Source organism: Danio rerio, chromosome 7, assembly GCF_052040795.2.
Source record: "Danio rerio strain M-AB ecotype USA chromosome 7, GRCz13ab, whole genome shotgun sequence".
Lineage (NCBI taxonomy): Eukaryota > Metazoa > Chordata > Actinopteri > Cypriniformes > Danionidae > Danio > Danio rerio.
In genome coordinates this window covers 71,821,615-71,848,882 of record NC_141027.1, presented here as the reverse complement: position 1 = coordinate 71,848,882, position 27,268 = coordinate 71,821,615, and the positions used below count along the sequence as shown (strand labels likewise).

At 35.9% G+C, this 27,268-nt stretch overlaps 1 protein-coding gene and 1 long non-coding RNA gene across 51 annotated transcripts in view; one reads left to right on the top strand and one right to left on the bottom strand.

The window, feature by feature from the left end:
• mical2a (microtubule associated monooxygenase, calponin and LIM domain containing 2a) overlaps nt 1–27,268 on the bottom strand; it is a 144,067-nt gene that overhangs the window by 59,738 nt on the left and 57,061 nt on the right. For all 50 annotated transcript variants that reach the window (XR_015496461.1, XR_015496460.1, XR_015496462.1 and 47 more), the window contains 6 exons: nt 25,470–25,677; nt 22,480–22,596; nt 13,754–13,855; nt 6,701–6,856; nt 4,185–4,285; nt 1,509–1,766 (listed from right to left, as the gene is read on the bottom strand). Coding sequence is in view for 42 of the 50 variants with exons in the window: in XM_087262162.1 (XP_087118288.1) it covers nt 1,509–1,766; nt 4,185–4,285; nt 6,701–6,856; nt 13,754–13,855; nt 22,480–22,596; nt 25,470–25,677 (942 nt within the window). In the remaining 8 variants the exon portion in view is untranslated. The remainder of the gene's footprint in view (nt 1–1,508; nt 1,767–4,184; nt 4,286–6,700; nt 6,857–13,753; nt 13,856–22,479; nt 22,597–25,469; nt 25,678–27,268) is intronic.
• On the top strand, nt 13,987–18,398 carry LOC147836207 (uncharacterized). The gene is made up of 3 exons (XR_015496491.1): nt 13,987–14,203; nt 15,405–15,976; nt 16,695–18,398. It is a non-coding gene; the product is annotated as an uncharacterized LOC147836207 (long non-coding RNA).

Sequence of the window (27,268 nt, the reverse complement as noted above, 5' to 3'; positions counted from 1 at the left end):
TAAAATTATTCTTAAAGCAGCTGCTGACATTGACCCAGACTTTTGGTAAATACCCAAACAATTCAAACACAAATAAAACAAAACAAAACAAAACTCTGAATAATTCGCTGTGTAATACCACTCCAGGGTTTGTTTGAAAGCATACCGAGACCACCTCTTCAAGGAGGTCTTTGTACCCTTTTTTGGTCCCCTTTTGGGGTGCACTCGAGTGCGATTGCTACATTCACACCTGCCCAAACGAACCGCAACAAGAGAGAAGACGAACTCTAGTACGATTCAACCGAACTAAATAAAGCAGCTGTGAAAACAACCTACATTACACTGAACTGAAGTAAACTGAACTTCAAATGGTAAAGCTGAACTGACGCAGTTTTAATATTTTAAAATTTCATCATGTTAAGCTGCTTCAATTGACATTGTAAAAAGCTCTATAGAAATAAAGATTAACTGAACTGAATTGGATTCAGGTCAGGTGATTGGCTGGGCCATTCTAGCAGCTTTATTTTCTTTTCCTGAAACCAGTTGAGAGATTCCCTGGCTGTGTTTGGGATCATTGTGTTGCTGAAATGTCCATCCTGGTTTAATTTTCATTATCTGGTTATGTAGATGTTCGACTGAAGCAGCTAATATTCATTTACACTGAAGAGAGTCAGGGTTGCTGAAAACTACTGAGAGATTTCTGGGCTTTCAATGCATTTATACACCATTTATACAATTTCTTCATGTTTTATTGTCTTTGTTGTGTATTGATTGGTTTAGTTGGTATTGCCATCTGGTTAAAATTTCAAGTCAACAGGACCTTTAGAACTATGTTTTTAGTGAAAAATGCAACCGAGGTTCATTGGGAATATGTGCCCTGGGCTACATTTTTGGGAACCTCAAAATTCGTTCCGGGGGCTATTTCTTCTGGTAGTTTTTTGTTTTTAATTCAAAATATATCAGCTTCTTATCATCATTGCTGTTGCCTAATTTTACCTCAAACTGCTTTTTTTGATTTTGTTTTACCTGGTTTCTTGAATCATATCTATACCAGACAAGCCACTGAGCAAACTGACCCTGCCAGAATAGTCATTAATACAGTGGTCAGAGGTATTGTGCAAAAGGGCGTCATACCACTCTATTTGTTTAACACACAAAAGGCAACAAGCCATACTGCTTGTAGGTATACAAAGACTACAAGCCAGGGCACACATTTGCCTATTATTTTTTGGTAACACTATATTTTGATGGTCCATTTGAGTATTAGACTGTCTGCTTAATATTTGTTGTTTTGCTCCTTCAACAGACATTTAACTGACTACAAGAAACTTTGCAAGTACATGTCAACTTACACTAACCCTAACCCCAACCTAGAAGTCCTACCTTTAATCTACTGAGAATTAGTTGGCATGAAGATGCAATGTAACTTAAATTCAACAAACGGACTATCAAAATAAAGTGTGACCTATTTTTTGTTTTTACATACTGTATACATAAGTACAGAAGAATGATGGTAATGACTGAATCACCTCAAGAAGACTGTCTCCCACTAGAGCCACCAGCACACTATGACCAAACCTCTCCCTGACCAGAGCGGCGTTTTCGGATGCGTACATGCTGGTGAAGTCGAACATGGCCACGTCCGGCTGCGCGCAGTGGTTCATGGCGTAATCTAGGGTGGGCAGCTGGTAGTGTGTGGCGTAGTCGGCTGCCTCACGTGCATACACTAGCAAAGCCTCTTGGTTTACATTCTCACTGTTCAGAAGTGCCTCAGTGTCGATATAATCCTAGACAACACAAACAAAACATCTGTTAACACAACAATCGAAATGTCTGCTAAAGGTATGTAAGCCGTCACAGCTGGATCAGTGACAGCTATACAGTCATGTTATGCATTTTACTTGTGAAATATTTTGAGTGAAACAGAATATTCTAGAGATTTGATACACTGAAATGTGTCCAAAAAAAAACTCAATATACAGTGCTCAGCATAATTTAGTACAGCCCATTTTGAAAATGAATACTTTTATCCATTTCTCAGTGAATATGGATAATATATATTGGTGCGTTTAAACAAAACAGATTTATTAAACAGAGCTATTTATAAAAATAATATTTTAGTTACAGAACATCTGTAGAAATGGAAAGATAATACATTTAGATTTACACATTTATTTAAAAATTACAAACAACATTTTTTTTCAACAAAAGGTTATATATTTTTTGTTTCTCTTGACTTTAGCTATTTTTGAACCCTTTTAAAAAATATTTTTCCCTAACACAGGGGTCGGCAACCCAAAATGTTGAAAGAGCCATATTGGACCAAAAAAAAAACAAAAAACAAATATGTTTGGAGCCGCAAAAAATGTAAAGCCTTATATAAGCCTTATAATGAAGGAAACACATGCTGTATGTGTATATATAGTAGCTATATTAGCCTACTATAAAAATGACTAAGTTGGCTACAAATACATAATGAGCATTCATGATTAAACAGCCACTGAAATCAAGTGGTTGGTCACCATTTGTGAACGGCTTTCCATGCTTTATTATCTCCCGGTTTGTTTACAACAGCCACCTGCCTGGCATCCCGCCCTGCTGATAGAAACCTGTGTCGCAGGCTATGACGCAAATCTTCGTTGACAGAAATGTTGAAATTAAATATTAACTCTACACACTTTTACAGCATTTGAAAACGTTAAAAATGTTTGTCCTCCTATAGAAATCATATTAAAACAAAAATATATACTAACCTTCACTGGCATTATCATGTTGGATTATGCCCAAGTCATCAAGGAAGACTAACCTGATGGAATTAATGCAATAACCAGGTCATTCAGTATGACCCCTGCCCTAACATATAAATTTGGCCTACTAATAAGTTATTTTGTTAGATAAGCTCCAGATTTTGCTTCAGTACTGACTAAACTGATGTATATGCACAAATACAGTATTGTAAAGCTTCCTATAGAAAATATTAATTAAAATGTAAGATTTTTGGTGGGTTGTACTCATATATGCTGAGCACTGTATATAAAAATGTACAAATGTGTAATGTTTTACTAATATATACAAACTAATTTATGCAATTATCATTAAATTTTTTAGTTTTTACAGATGTTTTAGCTGTAGTTATTACACTGTGTTTTGTGGTTTTTAGGATGAATAAACTATCTTCAAAACTTGATAGCTAATCCTCTGATATCAATAAGTTATCAAAATAGCCAAATTAAATATTTTTAGTGTAGGGTTAATGTTTAATGTACTGGTAAATGAAATGTTATACCTTTTAAAAAGTAATTTATGACTGTATGTCAGGGTTAACGATTCTAAATAGATAATTTCGTTTTTTGACATTGCATTTTAAGATTGCAACTTCAGATTGTAAAATGAACAATGAAATGTGATAACGCTACAGAGCCGTAAAACCTTTTTTAAAAATAGTAGAATTTAATTACATCAACATTTATCATTGTTATTATTCAACCATGAGCAGAATGAATTCGCTGTCTTGTTATCATATGCTACTTTTCTTCTGCTTTTATTGCAATAAATTAAAAATAAATAATGCTACTTAATTTTTTTAATGCAACAACTTTTAAATAATAATGCAACTTCATTCTATTTAATATATTATATATTTATTATATATTATATATATATTTGTTTGATGTAGTAAATTATTTAATAATAATATATTGTATATATTTAAAATAAAATAAATTATATAATAAATATAACATTTTTAAATTATACATATATGAATTGTATAAATTATTTACATTATTATAATTTACATTACTTTTTTCATTTACTTAATTTTTATTTAAAGGAAAGGAAATCTTAAAACTTTAACAGAAAAATACCCAGACCAAACATTAAGTCAAATAACAGCCTATAAAAATGCTTGGTGAAAAATATGATGTGCTTTCCAAATGCTGGCCACTATTCAAATAAGGATTTAAGTGAGGACTGTCATCCAATTCTTCACACTCAGTTCTAGCACTCTTGACTCACTGTCTGAATCAGAACAACACAGACTGTGCCAACACTAAAGTGCGTCAAAGAACTAAGAATACCGGAGAGTGTTTGTGATGAATATGTGTTCCCTGAGGCTGCTTATAAGCCTCTGGACTCGCTGTTGTGTTTTTAAGGTGTCTGATCAGTTTGCCGTGCAGAAATCTAAGAAAAAGGAAAAAACTCACATGAATGATGACACCCTTGTCCAGCAGACTTTGCTTCTTAGCAGTCATGACAAAGTAATGTGTGTTGTCTTTGTAGTAAACAATGTTCTCTAGATCAATCCCTGCAAAAGAGACAAAATCATGCTCTTATATTAGGGATGTAGAAAACTAAAAACGAAAAAAGATGTTGTGATACTACATATTGCAATGTGACTTTCACCAAATTTGTTTTTGCAGAAGAGCCTTATTTTTTATGAAAAAATAAATGATTCTAGATTTTTATCTGTATGAATGTAAAAAAAGCTGGAGAAAATCTTTCTTTTGTAGACATTAAATGTAAAACCTATTAGAGCTAACTGATTTGGTAAAAAACGTGAATAATCTGGGTGTTCATTACATTGAATTATTCTTGTTTTTTTATTATATATTTTTTTTTACAAAAACCAAATCAAACTGTAAAGAGAGTTTTTTCATCTTCATCTTAATTATTATTATTATTATTATTATTATTACTCTTATTTTTTATTAATAGTAGTGGTAGTATTCTATTGTACATTGTTTTATTCATTTCATATACAAGTAAAATAATAACAAAATAATAGCTTTTTATTTTATTGTGGTATAATAAATAAATTAAATTTAATTATTTATATAATTTTAAATACATTTAATCAAGCTGTAAAGTGAAGTGTTTTATTAATATTTTTATTTTTAATTTTATTACTATTATTATTATTATTACTGCTATTATTATTATTATTATCATTATTATTATTATTGTTATTATTGTTATTGTTATCGTTATTATTATTATTATTATTCTTTCCATTTCTTTTAGGCTTAGTCCCTTTATTTATCTGGGGTCGCCACAGTGGAATGAACCGCCAACTTATTCAGCACATGTTTCATGCAGCGGATGCCCTTCCAGCTACAACCCATCAATGGGAAACATCCATACACACTCATTCACACTCATACACTACCGAACATTTAGCCAATTCACCAATAGCGCATGTCTTTTGACTTGTGGGGGAAACCGGAGCACCCAGAGGAAACCCACACGAACACTGGGAGAACATGCAAACTCCACACGGAAATGCTAAATGACCTAGCTGAGGCTCGAACCAGTGACCTTCTTGCTGTGAGGCGACATCACTACCCACTGCACCACTTTTATTATTATTGTTATTAGTTTTTACTGTTGTTATTAATATTATTATTGTTACTATTATTTTTTATAAATAGTGGTAGTAGTATTCTATTGTATCGTTTTATCTATTTTATACACAAGCAAAATAATAAGAAAATAATAGCTTTATTTTTGTGGTATAATACAATATTATACAATTTATTGTGGTATAATAAATTAATTTAATTTAATTAAATATATAATTTTAAACACATTTAAGTTTTATTATTATTTTTAATATCATTATTATTGTTATCATCAATATTATTATTATTATTATTATTATTATTATTATTATTATTATTAATATTATTATTGTTGTTATCATTGTTGTTACTGTTGTTATTACTTTTACTGTTATTATTATAATTATAATTATAATTATAATTATTATTACTATTATTATTATTATTATTATTATACTATTATTATTATTATTATTATTATTATTATTATTGTTATTATTATTAAATATTGAGTATTCAATGATGTTGAAAATATTCTATACTGATTATTCTTAATAATAATAATATTATTATTATAATTTTTTAAGCAGTATTATTCTGTAACACAATGTTTTATCATGTACAAAACAATAACTTTATTGAGATATAATAAAGCAGTTTATTTAATTTAATTGAATATATAATTTTAAAAAGTGTAAATTATCAGATTGTAATAATAATAATAGTACTGTTCTTCAAAATAAGATAAAATATTTTATTTTAAAATGAAAACAGTAATATTTACATTTTGTTTAATGAATTTTTAAATGGGAAACCATCAATCTTTTATTTTGACTTCACGATAACATCAACTATGCCTCATGAACCAAATGTGTAAATGATGTTCAACTCTGGAATCGTTACCACTAACAATCCCTAATTAAATCTCAATCTGTGCAATTTGAAAATCATATTAATTTCACAATTTTCATTTTATTTTTAATATAAGCACTCATATCCTACATGAATCCGCAACAGAGATTCTCATCTATAAAATCTTAATACCTTTAATAAGACAAAATAAGTCTCTTGAGGTCAGTGTGAGTTTAAGACAGGATTTTAAAGGAATTCCATTTCAAAGGGCTACGAGTTACAACAGGTATACAAAAGCATATGTATGTGTTAGAAGGGAGGAAGCCCGTAATCGCCTGGAGGATAAACATTTACATGACAAATCAGAGCAAGAGGATGATAACTGAAATCATAAAAGCAGATAACACTGACACAGAAAGAGGTGAAAGTACATCGCTCAGATGGTTAGGGGATATTCCTTTACCATGGTTAGTTCAGACTAATTAACTTTTTGGTGGCCAATGTTGGCCAATGTGGTGTACTTTGCTCACCGGTTTCCTGTCTAAGATCCTGAAAGAATTTTTGGTTAAAGATGAACGCGACTCCGCTTATCTCCTCCACCTTTGCCTCAGCTGTGGTGTTTCTGTTGGTAAAGTTTGCCGTAATGGCGATAGCCAGTTTCCCACGAAACTCCTTCCTCCTAAACCCTGAGAAAGAGAGTAAGGGCAAGGACAAGAAGAAAAAAAAGACTTAAAGTAGGTCACTCGAGTCTGTATGATCTACTGATGTCTGTGATGTAAAGAATTGCTGTAAAACTGACAGTATTACTGGTCATTTTAGTTGCCAGTAATACTGTAAACTTTACAAATGCACTGGAAATTAGCAATTAAAATTGTGTAAAACACAATAAAAATGGAAAGATAGTAGGAAAGGATGAGGATGAAATGTGGTTAGATAAAACTTGAATGATCAACATACTGAATGACCTGGTTATTGCATTAATTCCATCAGGTTAGTCTTCCTTGATGACTTGGGCATAATCCAACATGATAATGCCAGTGATTTATCGGACTCAAATTGTGAAAGAATCCAGGGAGACTGAGACATAATTTTTAATCATGAATTGGCTACCACAGAATCCAGACCTTAACCTTATTGAGAATCTAGAGGATGTGCTGGAGAAGACTTTGTAGCACATGGTTCATTCATTTATTCAATTTCCTTCAGCTTACTCCATTATTCATCAGGGGTCCGCACAGTGAAACAAACCACCAAATATTACAGCATGTTTCAAGCAGTGAATGCCCTTTCAGCTGCAACCCATTACTGGGAAACACCCATACCCTTCCACATTCCCACACATACACTACGACCAATTTAGTCCATTCAATTCACCTATACTGCATGTCTTTGGACTGTGGGGGAAATCGGAGCACCCGGAGGAAACTCACGCTAACATGGCGAGAACATGCAAACTCCACAGAGAAATCATAACTGGCCCGGTCGGGACTCAAACCAGTGACTTTCTTGCTGTCAGGCGACAGTGCTAACTACTGAGCCACCATGACGCCTGTAGCAGCTTACAGAATTAACAAAAGTTAATTACAGATCTAATTACATACATGCATTTAATCAAGCATAAGTACACAGTAATTACATGTATTTACACAAAAAGTACATTGTAACAAACTATTAATTCCTGTGTAAGTACATGTTAGTTAAGACCACTTAATATAAAGTGGGACCCTCCCAAAATTATTGCAAGCCTGGATGAGAGTAATGTTGTGTCAAAGCTAAATGTGGTCCAACAAAACATTAACGTTTATGACTTCATTCTTGAACGGGCTGTGTATACTGGTTATGAATCAACAAAACGGGTTTTAGTTTTGTTTTTGTTTTTTTTGGAAATGAACTGACTGAATTGGAAGAGCTTTGATTAAAAGGATGCAGTAGTTCACCAAAAATTTAAATTCTGTCATCATTTACTAACCCTTCACTTGTTCAAAACCTGTTTAAGCTTCTTCTTTTGAACATAAAAGACGATATTCTGAAAAACAAAAGTTGATGGGTTCCAGCAATGGGTTTTCTTTAAAATATCTTTTTTTGTGTTCAAAAGCAACTCATACAACCAACACTTTAAAGCAACCCACGTTCATTCTGAAAACGTAGTCCAGTGGACGTTTCTGGAGGCCGCAAACTAAGTAGCCGGAGGTACGTATGGCTGCATTTAATTTTTTTAACGAACGCTACGGGAGAGTACGACACTGTTCCTTTTGCGCTTACCGGCTGACCGCTTACCTCCGTGTGGAGGGTTTTCCCGCTGCAACCAGTTTGTCCAGTAAGCTCGTTGATGGACTTAAAACGCAAAGAGGAGTTGACCACGACGAAGACCGGGTTCGAGTCCAGGCAAGAGCAATTCCAGAAATCAGATATGCACTATATGTCACTATGCACTGTTTTTGCATGGCAAATGTGACAGGATACACGTAAATTTTCACTGCTGTGCATATACTGTTTTAAACATGTTTTAAACTTGTAAGACTCATTCTTGAGGTGCAAATGATCACAGAGAGCTGAACAGATCTTTTAATCCTGTGTCCTTTGCGCACGTCCTGTCTTGTTGATACGATTATATGCGTCATTACGGAGACATGTTAAAATTCTGCTGTCAATCAATTGGGTGAGCAGGAAAACTGCACTCCTACGTCACCTTGCAGGAGGCCTCAAAATGGGAGGGATTTGGATCCTATTTTAACATCAGGAAATTTTAAAAGAGACTTATTGTGTTTCTATCAAACCAATATGACTGTGGACACACTATACCTACACACAGTTCTGTCCAAACAGCTTCCAAAAGGTGATTTTCATTATAGGTGCACTGAATTTGAGGTTGAGTTATGAAAACAGAAGGAACATATAGTGGTGAAATTCACTTAAAGTGATTGCAAATAAGACCATCCTTTCCTGGCAAATTTCAACGAAAAATAGCACATTCTGTTCAGTTTCATGGGCGTTGAGTGCGCTGAATTGGGAATTGACTCTACTTTGTCATTTTCCAAAATAACTTATGAAAGTCCACAGAACTCCTCCAAAAAACACACATGCACACACATTTGATTGGAATCCAGAACTGCTCCATTACCGCCGTGTTGTTAACTCACTAAGACATCAGCTTCAGTCTTCGTCATCTGCGGTACTCATTCCAAATTCTGCTTGCCCTGCCTCAGATTGGGATAAATTTAACTTTCCCTAGACGTCCTTGAGCTAACTCGCTTAATGTCCAAAACAAGCTTGGTTTCTTTCTTTTTTTCTCCCTGAAGTTACTCATAATTGGGCGATGAGCTAACATCCCATAGTTTGCACAAATGGCCTTTTTTGGGAAAAAAGCATCTGATTAGGGATACATGCAAAGATGACGAACCTAAGAAAACCGAGTCCAACAACACACATCACAGCTGAAAAGTGTTGAGAGCCCCTCAAGAGCACGCGCTGACCTCATATGTAATGGTGGGCGGCTGGTGACATCATACAGTATCACTTTACACAGCAGAGCTTGATTTTATGGCTTAATAACCTCCTTGGATGAAACAATTCATTCCTGGGATTTCAGCCAAGAGCACGGGCCAAATTTAATACGGGATAGCTGGGGTTGTTTTAATGATATGAAGACCATAACAAAGAGACATTTTTGGTTATGTCTGCAAAAGTTTTGTTAGTGGTGTTAAAAGATGGCATCAGATTTAGCTACACTCAAAAAATTACTACTGCTGCTTGTTCAAACTACTTATTTAAAATAAGTTGAAACAACACAATTCTTCAGTTTTGTTTTGGACAACTTAATTGTTTTTTGTTCAATCTACTTAGATTTGTAAAAATGACTAAGGGTGCTTTCACACCTGTGAATCGATTCAGTTGTTCTGAAACAACGATTAAAATTGTTACATTGTTGCTCTTTGCTCTTGGTGCGGTTCGCAGTTTTTAAACAGACCAAAATAGCTAAAACAAGTCACGTGTGAGTAAACTCCCCTCACATTGGTCAGAGTTTCATGGTTTATTCAGTTCAAAACTAGATTAAAGACCTATCTGTTTAGTAAAGCATACACTCAATGCATCACCTAGCCGGCTCCACACAGGCTTCTGCATCTTGCTTATATACACTACGAACAGCAGCTACGCTAATTATTCTCTTTATTCTCTATTTTCACCTGGGGATACTCAGCCCGAGGTCCTCAGATTATGCGGAGTCACTGATTGGATCGAAGACCAGCAACGTGATGATCCCAAGGATTCCATATCCGGGACCAGGCCATATCCTGAGCTGCTGCTGCGCTGATGGTCGTGGGGAGTGGAGAACATGAGTCTGATTCCAGCGACGTCCCAGGGACAGACGAGTCTTCGCTGAGGCCATCTTCCAGCCTTAACCACGGCGAATGAAGCTCTGCACAAGACTTTTGGCCAGCGGAGAAATTAAAATGGTCGTGCCCAACTGAGTCTGGTTCCCTCAAGGTTTTTTTTCTTCACTCCCATCAGGTGAAGTTTTTTTTCCCTCTCCGCTGTCGCCAATGGCTCGCATGGTTCAGGATTGGTAGAGCTACGCATCGATGAATTGGCTCTTCAGTGTTTGAACTCTCAGTAATGATTAAATCACACTGAACTGAGCTAAACTGAACTGAACTGAACTTAAACACTAAAACCTGAACCACACTGTTCTAGTTACTATGACCATTTATGTGAAGCTGCTTTGACACAATCTACATTGTAAAAGCGCTATACAAATAAAGCTGAATTGAAAAAGCTGAATTGAATTATTTTTCAGAGTCCCGCTTAGCTGTCAGGCGGTGGTGGTTTGGTGGTGTTTAATAAGGTGCGCATGACGTGTCTAAAGAAGGAGGAGGAATGCGTTTGGGGGGGGGGGGGGTGGGGGGGGTGGTGAGAAGGGTGCGCGACGTATTTGAGGACCGGGAGGGAGACGCGCGATTTATGGGAGATTATCGAGTCTCTGTGCATTTGCGGGAGACTCCCGAAACTTCCGGGAGACTAGGGATGTCTGGAATGACCGCCCTTCTCATAATTCTCTCTTCATATAGCTGTATGCCTATTACGTATCCATAAAACACTGTGATATAACCGGGCTTGGATCATATCGCTTTCTCACTACAATCGATCCGCTCCAGAGATCGTTTCAATCGAGCCGAGACCACCTCATTCAAGCGATCTCAAAGCGATTGTTTTGGCGGAGGTCCGAGCGCAATTGGTGGTTTCACATATGCCAAACGAACTGTGCTAGCTGAACTGCAAAAAATGCTTTTCTTGCTTAGATTTTTTGTCTTGTTTTTAGTCTAAATATCTAAAATTTCTTATATCAACAAGAATTTTCTAGACAAGCATAACATATTGTCTTGTTTTGAGAAATAATATGCCAAATATTAAGTGAGTTTTTTCTTTGAAACAAGCTAAATAATCTGCCAATGGGGTAAGCAAAATAATCTTGTTTTTTCTTTTGACGTAAGATTATTCTGCTTACCCCATTGGCAGATTATTTTAAGACTTATTTTAAGTTAACTTAATTGATTTGTGTCAAGACAACATGTAGGATTTGTGTGGAACCAAGTATTTTAGCTTTAGATAAGCAAATGGCTTTGGAAATGGCTGTAATGGGTTGCGACTTGAAGGGCATCAGCTAGGTAAAACATGTGCTGGAATAGTTGGCGTTCATTCCGCTGTGGCGGCCCTTGATAAATAAGGGACTAAGCTGAAGAAAAATGAATGAATGAATGAAATATTGGAAAAATCCCTAACTAATGATTTGGATTGATTAGTAGGTTAATATTTTCAAACGTTAAAAGCTAAAATAACCATAAATCAGTCAGTTGTTTTGTAATTTTGCTGACAAGCATGCACTTAAAAAAGGCTTGTTAGAGACTGTTGTGAATTTCTCTAGTCTGGCTCACAGCACCAAACTGTTGTGAAATTCTAAGACGAGCCCAAAAAACCAGAGGGAACTTTCGGTATCTTAAAAGCAGAATCCTTTTAATAAGAAGAACTCAGCGTGGCTGTGGCGTCATCGAAAGAAACTCTCAATTGGTACAACAGACACTCAGTTTAAATACATTTGATACATGTAGGTGGGGACGATCATGGTGGGGACAGTCAAACAAAGCAAGCAAATGAAGTGTTGTTGTCGGCAGGGTAACATGCCTTTCCAGGCCTGATCTCATCAGCATATAAGTACCCCTTCACCGTACATTTTAGTATTAAAACACTGTGCAAATGATGCTCTGGAGACAGAGAAGACAATAAATACAGCTGTGCTGTAAAACTGATAATTTGTATTACTTTGGAGACTGTCAGGACTCAGGAAACCAAGACATTTTAAGGTCTGTCACACTCTGAAAACAACTTTTCAGTTATATATAAATCATTTAAATTTATTTTCCCACAAAACCAACATTGGGTCAAATATAGACAAATCAACGTTGGGTTAATTTTTTCAGTTACATTTTAATTACACTTCTCATCCCATTGTTTGTTTGTTTTCATATTTAGGGCCTACTCACACTATGCCATCCGTACCGTGCCCAGGCCCGTTTCCCGGATCGTTTGAGAAGTGTGAGTATGCTGAATCAGGCTCAAGCGCGGTTCACTTGGCCGGCCCTGGCCCGGTTGGAAGAGGTGTGCCTGAGCCCGGTTCACTTGGGCTTGGGCCGAAACTGAAAGCGAGACGTGACTTTTAAGGCACTGTTTCATATGGATTTATGAATAATTCTTACTGTTCATTGAACGCAAACTGCCGTAGTTTATTAAACCCCTCACTGCACGACAGCTGCGCGGCTTCAGCAGACCTCCTCATTCCTGCAGCACGAGGACTTTATGATTGTTTATGAGCGCCAAAAGTGGTGAATCTGTTCGGCGAAATATCTGACTGCGTGTCACCGCATCTCTAAGGACTGTTTGGCGAAATATTTGACGGCATATCAAGCGACTGAAACGATATAACTAGAGAAATCTCCACTTTGCTGCTGAGTGAGAGAGCGCTTCTCACTGAACAGCGCAGCAGCGATGACGTAAGAGTGCCGAAGCCCGTTTGTTGTGTGAGTGCGGGCCGTCGGGGGAGACGGGAGTGGGACAAGCATGCTTTGGCCCGGTTCGAAGCAACTGTACCTAGTGTGAGTACGGCCTTAACCCAACATTGGATTACAACGACAACAATCCAGCATTGTGTTTTAATTTTACGTTACATTTAAAAAAAAACTAAAATATGAACTATTTCCCTGAATGTGTGATGTTCATCACTGTGAAAACCTGTCATTACAGTGTATAAAAGAATCCATTATTTTATTTGAAAGTCTATATGTCATGCTATTTTCATATGCATGCTATCATATTTAAGACAGGTACAATTTTAGTTACCGCTAGAAGAGTTTGTAATCATAGAGCAAAGATTATTATAGCCTCTTAGTTACTGTGCAAACAGCAGATGTGTGTTTATTTTAGTGTGCATAAAACATGTAATTCAGTACGCCATACAGATTCCCAATTTTATTCACATGAGAATTTGTTTTAAATGGCGACTGAGCAGAAATTGCATCATCCTCAGTTCATACCTTCTAAAGAATTTCTTCTTCCATCGGCTCCCACCACCACATCAAAGTCAAAGTCGGCCACAGGGTGATCGGCAGGCCGAATGTCTGCCCTCCAGCCCGGCCCTGCACAAACAAACACATGCATTCAGTCCATATGACTAATCACAAATGATAGAGATAGATCAACAGAACTTAGAAATGAAGTGAGAAGAGCATGTCGTGTTTTTCAGATGTTTCTACTAAAATCAAAATGACCTATAATCTATATTTCAGAAAAGACTCAATAATGTCTGTGCTCAGACTTGGCAAGATGTCAACATCTGGAAAAATCGTAGATACCGTATAAAATCTAAAAACTACCTCATCGCATTCTCCAAAGACTTAATTATCTGATCTGCTACCCAAATTCATTTTATAGCTTTATTAATGCACAAAGACATTGTCAATCTTCTGTCATTCTAAAAACTGATTGCACACTTGGGGCTCTATTTTGACGGTCCATGCACAGAGTGCAAAACGCAGGGCGCAAACGCTTTCAGGGCGTGTCAGGACGCGTTTTTGCTAATTTAACGACGGGAAATCTGCCTTGCACCGCGGCGCATGTTCTAAAAGGGTTGAGTTTATTTTCTTAATGAGTTATAGGTGTGTTTTGAGAATAAACCAATTAGAATCTTATCTCCCATTACCTTTAAGCTGCGTCACGCCAAGAGCGCATTCGCCATTTACAGGATGCAAAGTAAATCTAAGTGGAAAAAATGAGCATTTCACAAGCAAACAGTTAACAGTTTTTTAATAGAAAACTGTTAAACAGAGCATCTACTGCGTGAGAATGAGAGATAATGGATCACTTTCACTTTCGCTCTTGGATAGGGAAACCTTTACGCACAGACATCAATTAGTCTATAAATAAATACTTTTGTTTGTTAAGCGCAAATATTCGTTTCAAAACTATTTCTAAATTCAGTTTTAATTTCCAGCAAACGAATTTATTAACAATATTAACAAAATGTGCTCAAAAACCTGAGTTATATCCTAAAACACATGCTGTGCCCCATATGGTCTAAAACCTTACAGGTGGGCAAATCTAAGCTTGTTTTTAATAAAACAAATATAAATATGGATATAATAAATAATACTGCTAATAATAATAACATTATACAAAAGCAAATTGTTATGAATGAACTGAAAAAGCCTCCCGAGATGAAGAAGACATAAAAGCAGTGATTTTTCATATTTATGTAGGCTAGAAAATAATATGTTTTGTAATATTTTAATCCTTTATATTTATATCCTATATCTATTCTTATTATATCCTATATATATCCTTAATATTTAATTTTTTTTCATATGTAAAGATATTTGCCTATTGCTCTCTTGTGCGTATTAAGCAGTGCGTAAGCGTGGCGCAACTCTGCGCCGGAGTTTAGACCGGGTTAGTTTTGGTCTAATGAAAAATCTATTATAGATTCTCAAAATAGCAACGCGCCAGCGGTCTGCCTCAGAACGCCTTCCTTTTTAGACCAGAACACCTATGGGCGCACAAATGAGCGCTAATGCATTTGCTATTTAAATAGCGTAGCGCAACGCCTCAAAACGACTCTTGCGCCAAGCTGGAACTACCAAAAGACTATTGCGCCACGCCTTGCGCCACACTGCGTCGGGTGTATGATAGGGCCCTTGATGATAAAGGTTCGAGACACCCTGGAGTACTTTTTGTTGAGATTATGAATAGTTGAATTCTAATGTCACCACTTTACTTTGCATTAGCAACCAGGACGCATTTAAAGTCATGTTAAGTCTATTCAAAATGTAGCATTATAACCAGCAGTAGAACTACTGTACACATAGGGCGAATATTATTAGTGCTGTTTTACCATATGTTTGAGAAATAACAACAATAATACGCTAATCATATTAACCTTTATTTTACAGCTACAGAATCATGAGAAAATCGGGATGTTGATTTTAAAGGGCACCCATGGTGAAAAATCTACTTTTCAAGCAGTTTGGACAGACATGTGTGTAGGTATAGCGTATAGACCGCCATATTGGGGTGATATAAACACACCCAGTACTTTTTTTTTTTAATTTAACAACATAAAAACAGTGGATCAAATGGAGTGGTTTTCAGACTGACTTCAACTTGATGTAGGAGTGCGGTCCCCCCGCCAACAGAATTGATTGACAGCTACGTATTAACATGTCCCGGTAGTCACCTGTATAATCATATCAACAAGACAGGACGTGTGCAAAGCAACCGGGAATGAAAGGTCTGTTCAGTTTGCTAGGATCATTAATCATCATCAAATGTGATCAAGAGTAAGTTTCACATGTTTAAAATGTTTTAAAACAGAGCATGTGTGAAATGAAGTACAGCGATTTACTTCAGCTTTACTTTATCACCATAGCCGCGTGTCAGGACAATTATAAAATTAGACACTTCCATCCCGGTTTGTGGAGGTTAAATCAGGTTTATTTTGTCCATTAACATAACAGATATCCATACAGCAGTGGAGATTAACCTGTATCCTGTCACATTTGCGCTGCGCTGTGTATGTGTGTGTGTGTGTATCTGTGTGTGGGCTTGAACTTTGTAATGACGTTGTGGGTGACTCATTGTTGCAACTCCACAACAAATGCATTAAATACTCATTGGTAAAGTTCCTACTGTAGTATTTCTCACAAACGCTACGTGAGATCTGCTTCCTTTATGTCTGTCTGTTGTCTGAATCAGCCGAGGGAGGAGATTAAGGCACGCAGAAAGGCATGTAGAAACGGTGAGCGAAGAGGACTAGCCTTAAAGGCGCAGTACAGCAAAACAGCTACCTGATGCTAAAAGGTATAAAAGAGAAACTTGTAAAAGGTATAATAAAAAATCTGATGGGTGTTTTGAGCTGAAACTTTAGACACATTCTGGAGACACAAAAGACTTATATTAAATCTGAAAAAAGCGGTAACCTAGGTGCCCTTTAAGCAAGAAAATGGTGATTCTCATTTTAGCCCTAGTAAATAATGAGGTAAATTTCATTTTTTGTATGAATTGCTTTTTTGTTTTTCATTAAATGAAACAGAAGTTGATATCGTTGTTTTTTTTTTCTTATTATGACGTACATCTGAGTGAAACGGTTTTTAAAATGAAAATAAGACCAAAAAGTAGGCCGTTTTTTTTTTTTTTACTTTTGTCCTTTAGGAATAAATTGTATTATTGGACGTTAGGCGTTGCAAACTAAATGAAGTCAGATTTACCAGTTTTTCAGTATGCATATAAATCCATTTAAATATATTTCAGTCCAACTTAAGTGGGTCAGAAAAGTTCAACTAACTATTTAACAAGTTTAAACAATTATACATCTTCATTTTATTTGAAATTAAATGCAGTAACTGTAAGTATCTGGATATACGTTACATTCAGTTAGAAGTACCCAAATTATATATTTTTCTGTGGAACACTCTCACACACTAGGATATTCTGGAGAATGCTTGAAATCAAGCAGTTTTGGTTCCCATTTACTTCCATTGTTTTTCCTCCAAACAAATCTTATACAAATAAGTCAGTATGCACTGAATCTGTTCGGTCACCGACTTATTTAAAACATCTGCTTGTATGTTCAACACAAGAATGAAAGTCATCAGATCTTGAACATACATTACAGTAAATGATGACAGAATTCTCATTTTTGTGTAAACAATCCTTTCAAGCATCCCAAACTATTAAAGAGAAATATTGGAGCAATATTTTATTTTCCTTTATTTGGCGGACAGTAGCAGGGTGGAGCAATAGCACAATAAATACAAATTAATATTGAAATATGTCACCCAGAATCACTTTTGAGGGTCTGTTCTTGCTGTAAGGGAACCTTGGGTTGTTTTAAATGAAAATATTCGTCTAAATGGAAACGTTTTTCTAACAGCCACATATTTCGACAAGACCAGGTACTGTTATTCATGTAAGCGTTATGCAATCTTGCCCGGCGCGCTACACATTCCAAAAACATGTAGTCACAGCAAGTCACTCAACAGTTGAGCCAACCAATGTCAAAAGTGTACAGCTTGACTTCAAGCTAAATAATCCAAGACTGTCTAACAAATACAAGTCAGGCCCTCCAGGATTTAACATTTTTGTGATCGCTGAATTTAACGCATATACAAGCAAGAGTTTGTTTTTTAGAGAAATTTTTTTCAGTTGCCGCAGATTTCCTGCATATTTCGGCCAATCAAGAGACAGTTCAAAGTCACCCTTTACCACATAGTGCCATGTGCATAATTGCATATTCATTCATTCATTCATTCATTCATTCATTCATTCATTCATTCATTCATTCATTCATTCATTCATTCATTTTCTTTTCGCCTAAGTCCCTGTAATAATCAGGAATGAACAGCCAACTTATCCAGCAAATGTTTTACACAGTGGATGCCCTCCCAGCTGCAACCCATCACTGGGAAACACCCATACTCACACATACACCACGGACAATTTAGCTTACTCAATTCACCAGTACCACATGTTTTTGAACTTGTGGGAGAAACCGGAGCACCCGGAGGAAACCCACGCGAACACTGGGAGAACATGCCACACAGAAATACCAACTAACCCAGCCAGGGCTCGAACCAGCGACCTTCTTGTGAGGTGAACGTGCTACCCCCTGCGCCACCGTTCAGCCCCAAAACAAAACTATACAAAAAAAAACAAAACAAAGAAAATGTATACAAAAGAAAACAAAAATAAAATTAAATTCAAATTAAATTAAATTAAACAAACAAAAAAATATGTCAAATAAATTAAAACTAAATAAAAATGAATGAATAGAATAATAAATAAAATAAAATAAAATACAGTTAAATTAAAACAAAACAAAATTAAATGAAACAAAACACTACCAAAAACAAAACTACATTAAACTAAAATAAAGTTAAATTAAACACTGTATTTGCAAAGAAATGTGGCTGGTGACTTGAGGATTTGTAACGTTTATTTATTTTTTTATTTTTTATATATAATAGAAATTATGAATATTATTATTTTTATTACTACAACAGCTGTTACCTCTACTATTTAATCTGAAACAAATATTACAAAATGAACATTCAAGTTTTTGGTTTCCTTTCTCTTTCCTCTCTCTTACGCTAAAATTCTTTATAGTTTATGCGTCTGTCATCATAAGCGTAGCCTTCACTCTCTCTTTCTCCCACTCATAGTGCGCACACATCATTTCCATCAACATGTTCATGAAGCCATCAAAACACAGCCGACTTAGCATTCATTGCCAAATAAATTGCTTTCATTTTCAAATATTAGATAGCAGGCTTTAGGGGTAAACTCTGTTCTTTTAATTTAAGAATATTACAGGGATCAATGATTCTCAAGGTTAAAAAAATTAATCATACTGTAAATTAAGTTTTGTGCATATTTTCACTGCAAAAACAATAATAAAAAAATGCTGCAAAAAAATCAACAAAATCCGACATTTTAGTTGCAAACATCTGGATTTTGCTATCCAAAAAATAAAAATTAACTTAAAACTTGAGAATTTAGCTTGAACCATGAGGTACTCAAGCATTATGCAATCTTGCCCAGCTCATTATGCAATATAAAAACATATAGTTAGAGCAAGTCGATAATTAAACCAACCTCTAATGTCAGTTAACCTCCAATCCTCTAATGTAAGTTTACGTGACTTCAAACAAATTAATCCAAGATTTCACAGATCCACAAGTATCGCCTCAAGGTCACATTACAAGGTCGCTGCAATCACACAGTCTGAATTTAGAAAGCTCTCGTGTTTTTATCAGCCTGCAGTCACTGCTGTTGAAGAGAGAGCGAGAGATTGCTAATGGTCTGGAGAAGCTTACGCAATGTTGTTCTTTCGTAGATGACCAAAGCGGACACATATGGAAACACACTGCCGGCTGGGACCTATGAGATCTGTTTCTAATTATCACGATCAGCTAATTGTTTCTCAGTTTCTCTGATCTTTAGAAAGCTTGTGAAATGAGATAGCGGAGCCGCGTGCTAGCGAGCCGACGCTATGCATGCTATGTAGTCATAAAATGACAGGAGGGAAGAGTAGAAGTGGATCAGAACACTTTTCCGCAGGCATTAAAAAGGCATTAACGGCTCTGCAGGTGTTGTTTGGTTGTCAAGGAAACGGCTATCATAGCGAATACATCATCATGTCTTTCTGAAATAACAGAATGACCCTGAAAACCTTAGAGAGAGAGGGAGCCAAAGAAAATGCTGGACGACAGACGAACAGATTAGCCAAAAAGAGTAAAAATAACATTTCAATACTAAGCTTCATTATAAGAGTGACACAGTGGCTCAGTGGTTAGCACTGTAGCCTCATAGCAAGAAAGTCGCTGGTGCATGTCCCAGCTGGGTCAGTTGGCATTTCTTTGTGGAGTTTGCATGTTCTCCTTGTGCTGATGTGGGTTTTCTCCAGGTGCTCCGGTTTTCCCCACAGTCCAAAGACATGCGCTATAGGTGAATTGAATAAACTAAATTGGTCGTACTATTTGTGTGTGAATGAGTGTGTATGGATGTTTCCCAGTACTGGGTTGCGGCTGGACATCTGGTGTGTAAAACATATGCTGAAATAGTTGGCGGTTCATTCCGCTGTGGCATTCCCTAATAAAAAAGGGACTAAGCTGAAGGAAAATTGAATAGGTTTTAAGCAACGGATGCCCTTCTAGCTGCAACCCAGTACTGGGAAACACCCATACACTCTCAAATTCAGTAATTTAGCTTATTCAATTCACCTATAGCGCATGTCTTTGGACTGTGGGGGACACTGGAGAACCCAGAGGAAACCCACACCAACAAGGGGGAGAACATGCAAACTCCACACAGAAATGTCAACTAGCCCAGCCAGGAGTCAAACCAGTGACTTTCTTGCTGTGAGGTGACAGTGTTAACCACTGAGCCACCGTGCTGTCTCTGTGTTTGTTTATATTTAAAAGTGTGAAGACTCATTATATGTTTCTTATAATCAGCAAGGACGTCTTAAATCAAATGCCTTATGCTTAAGTGTCTGAAATCTGTCTGTTTGGAGTTGTTTCTTAGATTTAATAGGCGGTTGGAGTGAATAATAAAGGACTAGCAGCCAACAAGTCTAGCATGCATGTGAATATTACAGAGAGAAAAATTGTGTCAAGCTATGCAACTGGCAGTGGTTGAGATAATGCCCACAATCAATTCATTTGAATTCAGTTGATGAAAAATACAATTACATTTTTATTAAATAATAAACTATATATGAAGAGTTCAGATGCAAAACCTTCTAAATTCATCAAACCTCTTTTCTTGTAAATGAGCATTTTCTATCAGGTTCCTCTGATTAGGTTCAGGAGTTTCATTTTACAGATAATGAAAGTGTTATTAGTTAGCAAATAAAACAGCTTTTTTTCATAAATGTCACTTTAGACATTTCTTTGGTTTTTAACACGGTAGTTTTTCTTTTTTTTTTTTTGCAATAACCTCTAAATCCACCTATTGGACAAGACAGTGTAATTAGTTGAAAACATATACAATTACAAATTATTTTACCAAACATAAAACAGATTACACAGACCACCTGAAATTAAAATACATAAATCTGTCAAGTAAGTGGTGGTTCATTCCACTGTGGCGACCTGTGATAAATCAGGGACTAAGCCAAAGGAAAATGAATTAATGAAATTTGTCAGGTAAGTGCATTAAGCCAATAACCCTAAAATCGACATGAATTAAATCTTAACAATCTTTTGTCATTTCTCATATTATATCATATTATGTGACAGAATGTGTGAAATAGTAATGATAAACAGTAGCCAAAAATAAAATAAAATAAAATAAAATAAAATAAATTTAATTTAATTTAATTTAATTTAATTTAATTTAATTTAATTTAATTTAATTTAACTTAACTTAATTTAATTTAATTTAATTTAATTTAATTTTTATCAGTTGATTCAAATTATAATATCAGTCATACTTCACTTTATTCAGAGAAATATGGCTGGTGACTTAAAAAAATTGAAATCATGAATATTAATATTATTATTACTACACTTTTTTATTTGACAGAATTTGTATGACATTTGTATGACAGAATGTGTGAAAGAGCAACATTAAAAAGTAGCTAAAATATAAAATAAATTGTATTATCAGTTAATTTAAATCAAAATATCAATCGTGCTTCACCTTATTTCCAGAGTTTCCTCTGAGTGTTTCGGTTTCCCCCTCAGTCCAAAGACATGTGCTAAAGGTGAATTGGGTAAGCTAAATTGTCCATAGTGTATGTGTGTATGCCCTGATCCTCCCGGTTGGGGGTTGAGCGTTGGGCTAACACAACTCTCCTCATAAAACTAGATGTCACGAAACACCAATAAATGTCAACTTCAATATAAATGGCCCTTGAAGTAAGTACATAAAAATAATATTATTAATATTACAACTACTACTATTTAATATAACAAAAATGTTACAAAATTAATATTCAAGTGTTTTGTTACATTTTAAACTGACAGGCATGACAGGCCAGCTACATTGAAGATAAAATATAACATTGTTTATTCAACCTTTCATGATGGCTGCATAATTCCCATACTTTCATATGTGTTATTTGATTTTTTTGTGACATTTGTATGACAGATTGTGTAAAACAGCAATAACAAACAATAAGAAGGTTAAAGAGCTGACATTTTCGACAGCCTCTGTATGTCGTGAGAATGTTTGGTGTGGGTCTGGGGCCTTCAGCCAGCCTCACCTTCATTCTCCTGGTCCTCTGGAGGCTCAGCCAGCTTGACGAACTCCACATTAACATGAAACTCCACACCAAGAATCAGAGCGATTTTCAGGAGCATGAGCTGGAGCTGCCGAATGCCTGCCAAAACCAGAGCGAGAACCATTAGCCTCACAGTCACGCTAGCACTGCGTCACTTAGAAAAACACCAGCCAGTAAAACTAACACATGTGAGAACAGAAATATCATCACTGGAGTGGCATGGATTGCATTTACACTTAGTTCTTTGTCATTTGGATTGTTCACCCAAAAATGGAAATTCAATCGCTATTGAATATGAATGGAGCCTGAGATGAATGTAATTGTAGCCTGATACTGTCAAGTCCTTATAAGGATAAATAAGGGTTTAAATAATTCATGTGCTTTATTCTAAACCCCAAAATTTAATTGCATGGCTTTGCGTGAGGAACCAACATATATATGTACAGTTAAAGTCAAAATTATTAGCCCTCCTGTGAATTTTCAAATATTTCCCAAATAATGTTTGACAGCGCAAGCAATTTTTTTCACAGTAGTTCCTATATTTTATTATTCTGGAAAAAGTCTTACTTGTTTTATTTTGGCTAGACTAAAAGCAATTTGATTAAAAAAAAAAAAAAAAAACATTTTAAGGTCAATATTATCAGCCCCCCTAAATAATTTGCCTAATTACCCTAACTACCCTGATTAATCTAGTTAAGCCTTTAAAGAGCACCTATGACGAAAATCATCTTTTGTAAGCTGTTCGGACAGAACTGTGTGTAGGTATGGTGTGTCCACATTCATATTGGGGTAAAGACAATATAAAGACAATAAGTCTCTTTTGTTTATTACCTGATGTTAAAATAGGATCCAAATCCCTCTCATTGTGAGCCCGACCACAAACGTAGGAGTGTGATTTCCCCTTCCACCGAATTGATTGACAGCCGCTTAACATGTCTCCATAGTAACACGTATAAACATATCCACAACAGGACGTGTGCAACGCAACCTGGATTAAACAATCTCTTCAGCTCTCTGTGATCATCACTCATCATCAAATTTGATAAAAAAAATTCATTCATTCATTCATTTTCTTTTCGGCTTAGTCCCTTTATTAATCTGAGGTCGACACAGCAGAGTGAACTGCCAACTTATTCTGCCAACTTATTCATGTTTTGCGTAGCAGATACATAGGCTTGAATTAACTCCAAAACAAATACATAAAATAATCATTGTGAAAGTTCTTACTGTGGTATTTTTGAGGAGAACTAGCATTAAAGGCACAGACAACAAAAACAGCTACATATAGTTCAAAGCAGAAAATTCCAACATGGTTTAATAAATCATCTGATGGGTTTTTTGGGCTGAAACTTTACAGAAACTTATCTTAAATCTTGAAAAGGGGCGTAAAAAATCAGTTATTAGAAATGAGTTATTGTTTGAGAACTATTATGATTAGAAATGTGTCGAAAAATCATTTAAAATAATCATTTCTTCATCGCTAGAGCTGGAGCTGCTGCTTGAACCATCCATGCTTGTTCGAGTCGCCAGTAACTTTAACAACAAGTGTGTGAACTTCCTCTCCTCCTCTTTCTGTGTTATAAGCGGGTGTCAGAAGCTTAAAGTTGTGTAGCGCCATCTAACGTCAAGGAGTGATTTTGCATACTCTTCTGCTTGACGCCAGTGAAAATCGCTTGGGTTTGAATACGGTAAAACGTGTCGTAAAACGCTGACAATAAACGCAAACGAAAAGCGTCCTGATGTGTAGGATCCTTTAGTCAAAAAAATTAAAAAGAAAAGTGTTTGAGTAACAGGGAGTATAGTGTATTTGTTTATGCTTTAATATATTTAATGCCTTTAATTAAGTAAATTTTACTAAAGTTTAGCAACAAAAAAATTAAAAGGATATAACCATAATAAAGTGTTGAATCAAGGATGTCTAGTTCTGTACAGGTAAGTGAAAAAACTATACAAATTTTACCTGAATCTGCTTGATTTATAAATCTAAAATGTGTATTTAAAATATTTAAGTACATTCAATGGAAAAACAATAATACGTTAACTTTTTTTTCATGTTTAGGCTAATTTTACAATGCACCTAGAGTTAAACAGTTGAGTTTTACCATTTTTTAATCCATTCTGCCGATCTCTGGTCTGGTGGGAGCACTTTTAGCTTAGCTTAGAATAGAATATTGAATCAGATTAGACCATTAGCATCTCACTTACGTATTTAAAGCTCTGCTGTAGCTACATTGGGTGCTAAGACTAAAATAAAAAGTTGCTATTTTCTAGGCCGACATGGTTTTGATCATTCTTTCTGCCATACAGCAAGCGGTCTCAAACACTCCATTAAAAATACACTCTTCCAGCAGTTCTTCAGATCCAATATCTCGTGGAGCATGCATGAAAAATTCCTGAATGAAAGTGAAAGAGCCAAACTGCAGTTAAAGTCGACAAATTAACAATAAGGCAAGTAATTTGATTACTAATGTCCATGTAAACAGTCACTGTCTTTCTCCTCTGCGCCTGTGATTGTTTTGCCTCTGTGAAAATCAGCACGTGCTCGAACAGAAAACTCCCATTTTAATGCAAACCCTTCCCCCTTTCCCTCTCCCAACACTCCCACCTAAAAAGAGCTGGACTCACCCACTTTCCAGACTTTTTTTCAAACTAGAGGTGTGAAAACACCCCGCTGAGAAAGGGGAATGCATGGCTCTTTCAAAATTTAGCATCATTTCACATTATTTATTCAGGCTTCAGTTTACTGTAAAATATTTTTTCCTGTATATATTTATAGTTTAAGATCAATGCTTGAAATGTACCCACAATTCAGAAATAATCCGCATGTACAGCAAATACAAAAGAGCTTCCAAAACACAAAAGGGAGAACGAAAAATGACTTCTACTTCCTTTCCCTACAAGGAAGTTATAACCATTTGCTTAAAATATGATAAAAATTAACACAGGGAATGAGAAGTTGCTTCAGAACTCACTGATATGGTCAATCGCTCCAGCGCAGAACTTTCCATAGAACTTCTTGGCTCCCAAAGCCCTGAGGTCATGAATGGTGTAGGGCCAGAGATGCAGGACGTTGTTTCTGGAGAACGTGTCTCTCTTCTCTATCACCACCACTTTGGCTCCGAGGAAAGCTAACTCGATGGCCGTCCGCAAGCCGCAGGGGCCTCCTCCAATTATCAAGCACTGAAAGTCACAGAAGCAGGACAACTATTAAACAGGAACTACAGGTTTATTAATTAAAGAGGTCCTGTTGTGCCCCTTTATACAAGATGTAAAATAAGTCTCTGATGTCACCTGAGTGTGTATGTGAAGTTTCAGCTCAAAATACCCCACAAATTATTTTTTATAACTCTTTGAAATGGCTCCAGTTGGGCTTTGATTCAAATTGTGCCGTTTTTGTGACTGTTGCTTTAAATTCAAATGAGATTGTGCTCCTTCTTTTCAAAAGAAGGCGGAGCTACAAACTCCTATGTGTCAGCATAGTGGCAGATTCCAAACAGGACTAATATTATCTCTGTAGAAAAACTGATAATGTCAAAAAACATGGCTCAAATAAGGTCGTCTATGGAAGTGTTTCTCAACCACGTTCCTGGAGAACCAAATTTCCATTGTCTCCTTAACCAAACACACCTGATTCAGATTGATTGATTTTCAGACTGAAAGAGATATAATGGGTGTGACAGACAAAGGAGACATCCAAAACATGCAGTTTTGGTGGTACTCCAGGAAAGTGGTTGAGGCCCCGTTTACACTAATACATTTTAGTTTTAAAACAGTGTTTTAGAAATAAAAATGATTCACGTTTCACCTAGCGTTTCTGAACAGCTCTCTATCCACACTAAACCTCTGAAAACGCACATCCCGTAAACACACACACACACACTCTGACATGCGCTGCAGCGTGTCTGAGCTCCAGGCAGTCAGCAGGTGTTTTAAGCATAGAATCCCAGGTGAGAGCTGTGCACGTCGGACAGTTCATCAAGGACCTACCGCTGGATCTAATCTCACAATATTTGTTAAACGTGATATTTAATTAATCTTGTCTATATCCAACGGCATATTCCCCGACTTTGAGTATTTCAGGACGAGGGGGCTGCATGACTAAAGGCTTGCCTCCCAATTTCAGTTCGAACTCAGAGAACAGTCAAATGATAAGATTCACTTGAACAAAGGGTTTTCTGGCTTTTTGATGTATGGAAAAAGTATTTGATGTCCCTATAGGGTGTATGTGAAGTTTCAGCTCAAAATATAACACAAATAATGTTTTATAACTCCTTGAAACGGCCCCTTTTAGGCTTTGATCCTAATTGTGCCATTTTGGTGACTGTCACTTTAAATGCAAATGAGATGTGGTCTTTTCAAAAGAGGGCGGAGCTAAAAATGCCTATGCGTCAGCATCGGGGCAGATTCCAAAACAAGACTAACATCCTATGCTAATGAGGAAGAGATCGTCACTAATAAGCAGGGCTTTCCTCCTCTCATGACACTTACATAAGGGAGAATGTCAATCAAAGTGCTTTTGCGGACTGTTTTAATCAAGTGTGATTATAAAAAATATAATTAATACATTTTTACATTTAGAAGCTGGTTATATTTACACACTTCTGCAACAAAACTTTCGGTAACACTTTACAATAACTACACATTATAAATCATTTATTAAGCATTAGCAAATAGTGAATTCATTATCTGTTAAGCATTAACTCTACATTAATAAGCGTTAGTAAGCAGTTTATAACTGCAGCTACAAATGCTCTATTCTTGACTTATAATC